Source organism: Monoraphidium neglectum (genome assembly GCF_000611645.1).
Source record: "Monoraphidium neglectum strain SAG 48.87 unplaced genomic scaffold scaffold00805, whole genome shotgun sequence".
NCBI classification, from domain to species: Eukaryota; Viridiplantae; Chlorophyta; class Chlorophyceae; order Sphaeropleales; family Selenastraceae; genus Monoraphidium; species Monoraphidium neglectum.
In genome coordinates, this window is record NW_014012823.1 from 11917 (window position 1) to 20153 (window position 8237).

General features: G+C 64.7%; 2 protein-coding genes across 2 annotated transcripts; one reads left to right on the top strand and one right to left on the bottom strand.

The window, feature by feature from the left end:
* Positions 1-2722: 2722 nt before the first annotated feature.
* MNEG_5417 (Aspartic proteinase nepenthesin-1 precursor, putative) lies at positions 2723-5586 on the bottom strand (the record flags this gene model as incomplete). The annotated part of the gene is made up of 7 exons (XM_014046108.1): positions 2723-2915; positions 3177-3520; positions 3858-4145; positions 4396-4527; positions 4753-4869; positions 5086-5169; positions 5383-5586. 7 exons carry the CDS (start codon positions 5584-5586, stop codon positions 2723-2725), a joined length of 1362 nt encoding a protein of 453 aa, XP_013901562.1.
* Positions 5587-6686: 1100 nt separating this feature from the next.
* MNEG_5418 (hypothetical protein) lies at positions 6687-6895 on the top strand (the record flags this gene model as incomplete). The annotated part of the gene is made up of 1 exon (XM_014046109.1): positions 6687-6895. A coding segment is annotated over one exon (209 nt), but the record flags the coding sequence as incomplete, so codon positions are not given.
* Positions 6896-8237: the final 1342 nt, after the last annotated feature.

Consider the following 8237-nt stretch of genomic DNA (forward strand, 5'->3'; position numbering starts at 1 on the left):
TTGCAGGGCTTGCAGGGCACAACTGTGACGCTGCTTCCAGTGTCGAGGATGAGGGTGAAGGTCTTAGGGGGGGACCCCAGCTGCAGGGGGGCCGTATAGTAGCCAACCTGTCGTGATGTTGTGTGTGTTGTGTTGTGTTGTGTTGTGCTGTGTTGTGTTGTGTTGTGTTGTGTTGTGTTGTAGTTGGTCCGTGGTGTTGTCGTGCAGCAATGTTTTCAGCGCTGATAAGGGTGAGCTCGAAAGCCGCGGCGGCACACTGCTGCTGAGCAGACCCCGTATCCCGCATGCGGCGGCCCCGCCGCGGCCGCGGCGTGCAGCGACGCGCCTTGGTGCCTCCATCCAGCACATAAGCGCTCTCGCGCAGCCTCCGCTTCTGCGCCGAGTGCCGAGCGCCCAGGACGCCTGATCTGATTTGCGGGACCAGATTCAGGGGTATCCACTGGCCATCCGCATCCTCCAGGGGCGTTGATGCCGTGCCGGCGTCGCCGGCCGCAGCCAGGGTGCCCTCTTGCGGGGAAGGGGTGGCCCCGGCTGGGGCCCATGTGACGGCCGCGCCGGCTGAGGGAGCTGGAGCGGCCGCGGCGCTGGCTAGTGACAGCAGCACCAGGCCCGCCGCGATCGCTGTGAATACAAAAGAACGCCGCATGAGGCGTCTGGCTGGAGCTGCGGCGCTGTTGCTGCTTTGTGCGCGGTGTCACCACAAAAGCGGCGGGCGCGCACTACCGATAGAGCGCTGCTTCCCTGCCACTGCCGCACCGCAGCCAGCAAGGCAACTCTGCTTCGAGTGTTCAATAAGCTCTAATTCGCTTGTAGATGCGTGTGCAGGCTGTTACTCCAGAGGTGGTTCCAAGGTATTCTGGTGAGTGATTTGCCGGGGGTTCCTCGCGAAAACCTACGGCATCTCGGTGCCGTGGTGAACGCGATGATTTCGAGTCGTATCTCAGAACCAAAATCACCGCTGCATGGCCACTACACCGCCTTCAGCGCCGCCCAGTCCAATCCCTTATGCCATCCAATGGCACTGCCAGCGGAGTGTCGGGTGTGTCAGCGTGCGCATCGCGCAAGCGCGCCGCTTCCCGGTGCACAGGGCAAAGACAAACGTGTTGCTTTGATGAGGTATGATCCCGCATGATGTCGCGTGCGTGCGCCCGGCTGGGGACTGCCGTTTGTGGGGTAGGTCCAGCAGCTGCGCAGCAGCGGCTGTGGCAGGCGAGTGCGGCAAGGGGGTGTGCCCAAAGACGCGGTCCGCCGCCTGGCTGCCATCACAGCAAGGGAGGAAACGGCCCAAGAAGGCGCAAGGTCGCTGTTGGTTACAAGGCTGATCAAGCCTGGCGCTCTTGCCAGGTGGCATGCCTGCCATTCCTGGTCAAAGTCGTACAATGCGCACGCATGCGTCTGAATGCGAGTGTTCAACACAAGTGTATGAGGATGCATATGGACATGGGCATGCCATGACTGCAGCATCATCATGCACTATATCAAAGGTTGGGTCAATAATGGCGGGGCCCATCCCCTTTCCAGTGCAGCCTGTGGACCAATTGGGTTGAGGGGCGGCCTGGCGATCGCGCCGACCGCATTTGAATTATGTACGTGCGTTCGCGCCCATCAGATGGCGCGCAGAGGAAGCCCATCCATCCAGTACTGTGACAATGTGACCGTCCCCAATGGGGAGCGTACCGGTGTGCGCGTCCTTGCCGTGCGGGCGCTTTTATGCAGCTGTACTTGACGGTTGGCAGATGGTAAGTGGCGCCGGCGGCAGTGCTCACTCGTGCATCGCAAGACGGCCGGCAATAAGCCCGTGCATGGGCGAGCTGCGTTATCACGGCTGAGCTATACCTGGCCCCATGCAAAAAAATTGGGCCCGCACTCAGCGAAATGCAGTGTGCTGGCGCACTGGTCCTGTTGCATGCTGATCGACTGTGAGGGCAGTCGAGCAGCGCCATGCACCTGGCGTTGCTGCGCACGCTGCCGTCCCCAAAACCCCCAAAGCCTGATGGAAGGAAATACCTTCACGCCTAAAATGCACAAATGGCGGTCAAGGCCTAGGCACACGCACCTACAAAAGGGCCGTTGTGTAGCACGCCTGATTGAAAGAATGTGGCTGTCTGGCTACCTCATTCGGCAGGGTCTGGGGACGGCCCCATTCCAAGGGATCCTGTCGCTTAACATGTCAACCCCACGCCCTGACGCGCCCCGGCACCGCCACCCCGCCGGTTCCGGCGCCGCCACCCTTCCAAGCAAGGCGCCTCGGCCTCATCGCCATCAGCGGGACGCGGCGGCAGGGCCGCCGCATGGCGCGCTGCGGCGCGCTCGTGATTGCGTCCATAACAGCGCCGGCCCGCCGGGCCACGTCACGAGCCGCGTGAGAAGTCGTTCGCGAGCCATCCGCAGTCGGCCTGGGCAAAGCCCACGCGCTTGGTGGCCGGCCCGGCCCAGTCAAACTCCAAGAGCGTGTCGCGCATCATGATCCTTTTGGGCGGGGGTTTGCGATGGATGGACCAGGGGAGGGGAGGGCGTGACGGGGTGTGCGGCGAGGCAAGACGGGCGGGGGCGGCCAGGGCGCAGCAGGCAGGAGAGGACCCGCTGCGTGTGCAGGCGACATGCGCCCCACGCCCGCCCAGGTCGCCGGCCTGCCTCAAGGCCGCAAGGGCACCACGACTGACACAGGCACCCGCGGCCGCAGCCAAGGCACGTGGGCCCGCGGCGCGCGCCGCGCGGCCACTCACGCCCCAAAGATGGCGGCCGTGTTTCCATCAAACACGCCGAGGCAGACAGAGGCGCGCGGCTTGACGCTGGCGTTGCCCTTGGTCTTCGCGACGACGTGGGCGTAGCGGTAGGGCGGGAGCTTGAGGGTCACGCCGCCGGTGAGAGTGAGCTCGAGGTTCGGAAACACGCCTTCGAGGTCGTACTCAGTCCTGGGTGCGGTTTGGGTGGGTGCAGGGGCGCCGGCATGGGGCCCGTGCCGCACGCAGGCGCAGGCGCACGGTGGTCTCGGCACGCGCTCGGCCAAGGGCGCGCCGCACTGCGCGTCACGCACGCACGCGTGCACGTGGGTGCACCTCGCACCTCCACCCTCATCACGCACTGTGCAACATGCTACATGCCCCGCCCCCCTAGAACCCACACACATGCACATACTGCGAGTGTGCCCCCCACTCAGCCACCCAGCCACCCACATGATCTGGGCTGTCCCCGGCCCCGTGAGCGTCCAGCACATCTCAGAGTCCGAGGCATCCCCGGGGTCTTGATCCACAAACACACTCCCCGCCGCCGGCCCCGGCCCCTCCCTGCCGGTGATGTCACCGGTGTCCTGCTCGGTCTCTATGCCGCCATAATCCAGGATCGCTGTCTCTGTGCCCGCGGACACCTGGCGCAGGGACCTGCGGGGCAGCCGCACGTCCGTCGTCGGCTGCAGGGGCGCGAGGGCGGCGTTGAGTGCGGAGACGAGGGCCTTGTACGCGAGGGTGGGTAGGTAGGTGAAGGTGGAGCCGCTGTCCAGGAGGAGAGACTTGGGGGGGTCCTGCGGGGGCGCGGGGTGCGGGAAGCAGGGGCGTGGTTTGGCGCCCGGCGTTTGATGCCTTCAACTGAGGTGAGCATGGCGCGGGATACTTCAAGCAAGGGTTGAGGGGCGGCATGCCGTCGTGTCGGTTGCCGTGGTCGCGGGCCGCGAGGCAGGGTGCGGGCGGTCAACGCAAGGCTATGGGAGAGGCGCACGGCCCGGGTGGTGGCGAGCTGCCCCCTCACACCCCCACGCCTGCCTCCCCAACCAATCCTCAGTGGACACCGCGCCCCATGCGGCAACGCGAACAAAGCAGCCCAACGCGGGGTCAGCCGACGTCTGCCGGCGCGCGCCTCACCCCGGCGATGGCGAGCGGCTTGCCGGCTACAATGATCGAATCCAGGGGGACCAAATAGAAGCCCTTGGGGCTCGGCAGCAGCGGTACATACTGCATGGACGCCGCCCCCGGTGGCCGCGCGGGCTTGCCCAGCGCCATCGCGCCGCCTGCGCGGCTGAGGCACAGCGTGAAGGTGCCCGGGGCCGACCCGCGGCCGCCGACGCCGGCGGCGGCGAGCTGGGGGGGCAGGGCGCCGGGCCCCATTGAGAGGCCCACGAGGCCGTCTGCGTATTGGTGCACCAGCGGCCCCTGCGGTGGGTTGGAAAACAAAGTTGTCTTTGGTTGGCAGAGATGCACATGGCGTTTGCATGAGCTCCAAGAAGGGGGCAGCAAAGGCGCAGGCGCAGGCGCCGCCGCAGGGGGGTTGACAGGATGGTTGCCGCCAAGCTGCACAGCCCCGTACATGCGCCCTCCTGCGCAGCTGTCAAGCGGTGTGCTCCCAGCACTTGCGACACACAAAGATCCGGCGTTGTCAGTGTGAGAGTTTTGCCCTGCCCACCGATAGGTACTTGGCGCATCCAAAAACAAAGTCTTTCAGGACCTCGGGGGCCGCCCCCGGCCGCGCCAGCAGCAGCGCGTCGCGCAGGAAGGGGCCGCCGTTCTGGTCGCCGTCGGCATAGCTGTTGCCAAACTGGTGGCGGGCGGCGGAGGCAGGAGGCGGGCGCCGCTCAGCAATGCAGTGCTATTGGTGACGTGCTATTCGCGTATGCATGAGAAGGGAGGGGCAAAAGCTGGCATCCGGCGAGACGCGCGCCAAGCGCTTGCGGCGGGAGTGGTGGGCGTCACGGAGCACGCAGCCTATTGCGCCGCATCGCCCTGCAGAGCGGCACGGTATGAGGGCGGCGACGCGACCAACCTCGCAGGCTGCAGTGGAAGGGCTGTCGCCGCAGGTCGACTTTGCTTTGGGGCAGAACCCCTCGTCGCATGTGACGGGCCGCGCGCCGACTGACGCGTCCGGGTCAAACGTGGGGCCCTGCGGTCAAACGTCATGGGCGCGGCAGGCGACGCGCCGGGTGACGCGTGCTGAAGCACGGTGGCTGCACTCGCGCCTATGGCGGGGATGCCTCCAATCCGCGGGGCCCAAACAGCCTTGGCGCAGCGCCGCTTCCGCACCCCGCTCGCATGCAGACCAAATGCGTCAGGTGCGCGCCTGGTGCCAGCCGCATTTGCAGGACTTGCAGGGTACGACCGTGACGCTGCTGCCGGTGTCAAGGATGAGGGTGAACGTCTTTGGGGGGGACCCCAGCTGCATGGGCGCCGAGTAGTATCCGACCTGTCGTGGTGTTGGGGGCAGTGAGGAGGCATGGGCCCGCCACCATGTTCTGCGGCAACAGTGGTCTTGGGCAAAGGCAGGCACGCGCCCCCACATGGGACCGTGATGAAAATTGCGGGCGTGCCCCTGTGCGATGCCTGACGGAAGGGTGCGCTGCTGGATGGGGGCGCGTCCTGGGCAGAGCAAGGGCGAGCGAGCGCGGTTTCAACGCACCTTCACGCCGCCGTCGAGCACGTACGCCACCTCACTGAGCTCGCGGCCCCGCGCCGAGTGCGCCGGCCCCAAGACGCGCGACCGCACACCGGGAACCAGCTGCAGGGGTACCCAACCTCCATGGTCGCTCCCAGCTGCTGTTGCTTGGGCTGTGCCGGTTACCCCGAGTGGTGTGGCGGAGCCAGCCGCGGCAGCTGCTGCCATCGCGAGGAGCGCAAAAGCGACAGCAGCCGGCGCGAGGCGCATATCTTCCCGTGGGCAGCCCATATCGGATCGGCGGACGGGCGCAAGCGCCGTTGGGCAGCCGTCCGGCGTGCGCGGCGTGGTGCCGCCCCTCGGCCTGCAATATAACGGGGCCTGCCACTGCTAGGAACGATAATCACAGGTTCTGTTACATCAAATACATATCCTGGTCGGCCAAAAAAAGCAGCGGTTCACCCGTCTGCTGCTGCGCACTGATGACAGCCGACGAACGCGCTGCACAGACCGCGTCTGATCAATTCGGACAATCCAATTCAGGATAATGCCGTTGGTAATACACAACGCCGCCATCAAAGACGCTGTTGGTGTGTCACTGCTGTTGGTGCGTCACCCACCGCTGCGTCACACTTCGAGCACCAAAGGTGGTTCGTCGGGGACGGCGCTCGGGCGTCGCGGCTGACGCGGGGTGGCCGGCATAGGGGAAGTGCCTGCACCTCAAGCTGTGGAGTATGCAGGCGCAGCGCTGCTGATGGGCTCCTCAGGCAGCGCGCACCTTGTGGTTCGGGCCCGCCCAGCCAGCCAGCCTACTGATCGTCCCAAACGCGGCGCCCCCAGGACAGCAGGCACGCCCCGCCGCAGATCACCCACACCTTTGGGCTACCAAATCTTCTGGGCTGCTGGTGCTTGTGGGCCTTCCGTGCCGGCCTGACATTGCAAGTTTACCCCTCAAGGCTCGGGCGTGCGCGAGCTGGCCTGGTGCAAGAGACACAACTCGGCCAAGAAACGAGCGAACGCAGACGGCAGACACGGCTGCAAGTTATCGGATGAATGCCGCGCTTCTCCTCCTAGCAATGGTGCACTGAAGCCCCAGCTCTGCAACTGCACAGCTGGATAGTTGCGCACGCTGGGGCCTGGTGGCACAGCAGTTGGCGGCGGCATTCGTGAAGCCCCTGGCCGTAGCCGCGAGTCAGAGTGACGTCACTCAACCCCTCACACACCTGCCATGCCCTCCACGCAACACCTTGAATCGCCATTTCGCATACCCAAGCAACACAATCAAACTTCATTCAACCGCGTTGCCGCTCCAAATCGCATTTGTCATTATGCTCGCTTTCCGAACGCCTCCATCCCTTCAGGCCAGCGCCAGGGCTGACGCAGCGGCCGCCCGCCCGCATATCCTCAGGCGTGCCGCCGCGCAGCGCGGCGGCGCCTGCCGCGCAGGGCCGGACGGGCGGAGCGCGGCCGCCGACAGGGATGGTGCTTCGGCCAGCGGCCGCAGCATTGTCGCAGCCATCGGTCAGGATCACCAGAGGTGGGCGGCAGGGGGGGATTCGCAAGGCGACGGGCGGCTGGCGTGAAGTGGCGCGACGCGGGCGCCCAATAAATGTGCATGCCTTGGCGTCCTTAGGCACAGACTTGACGACCCGGCTGGGGCCGGCCACTGGGCCGACTGGCCGTGGAGATAGTGTTTGCGGTGTGGAGGGCGTTTCGGATGGAGGCGACGGGGTGGTCGCGCCCGCGACGCGTGCAGTTGCGCAGGCAATTGGATGCTGCCCACCTTGCAAGCGCCACTTGCATGTTTACCTACGCCTGGAGTATGCGCTTGGCCTGTGGTCGTCATGCAAGCGAGTGTTCTTGTGAAGCATTAGCGGGTGGCTTTGGACGCGTGCTGCACTTGATGTGACCTGGCTTAAGCCCAAAATTGAGCCCACCCCCCGCTGACAAAGTGCTCTGCACTCTCGCTCACTTCCTGCACTGCTCAAACGAAGTACAGCACACATGTCCAGCCACACGCAGGAACAAACACGAATAAGCTGTGGCATACACACACACACACACATACATCCAAATCCATCCCAGGCTGTGGCACTACCAGGAGCTGCTCCAGGGCTCAGGCATGACGCATGACCAGCGGGAGCAGATCAGGCACCAGATCGTGCACGACCTCACGGTGAGTCTCACCCAGGCATGCTGCATGCCTGAAGACACTTGCGGAGCGTTCATGGCGCAAAGACATCCGGCCGCGCAACCAAATTTGCTTGCCCAGTACTTTCCTTCCCCTCAGCTCGGCAGTACACACGTCTGGGCAGGTTTGCCGCCGACGCCCGTTCTCAAGCCCCTCTCAAACGAGCTCAGATGGGCGGTCTGTCCCAGGCCACTCTTATTCGCTGTGCCTGTCCTTGAAAGCAATCCCTGGCCGCCTGTCTGATGCTTTTTAAGATGTCATGATGACATCACTTCCCTACCTCATGTTTTGGGCGGCTTTGCATGTAGGTGCACGCCCTGGCGGAGGAGGAGGTCTTGTACCCCGCAATGATCAAGCACAACATCAGCAAGGGCAGCAGGTGGGCGTCGGGAGGGCCTGGGTGGACGTGTCCGCACCAACAAGCGCCGTTGTTTAGGGGGTTGGCATGTCATATGCTGCGGATGGCAATTGCTATCAGCGCCGGCAGCGCCCACCTTTTTTTACAGGGAGGGTTTGCGTTTGCACTAACATTGGATATCCGACCCCAATAGCAGCTACAAACACAGGTGGTCTCACGGGGGCCAGCTCTCCCACCACCCCTGACACCCTCCGCACCGCTCTGCCTGACCCAGGGACCACATGCTGCATGAGCACGGGGCCATCAAGGTCATCCTGAAAGACATTGACC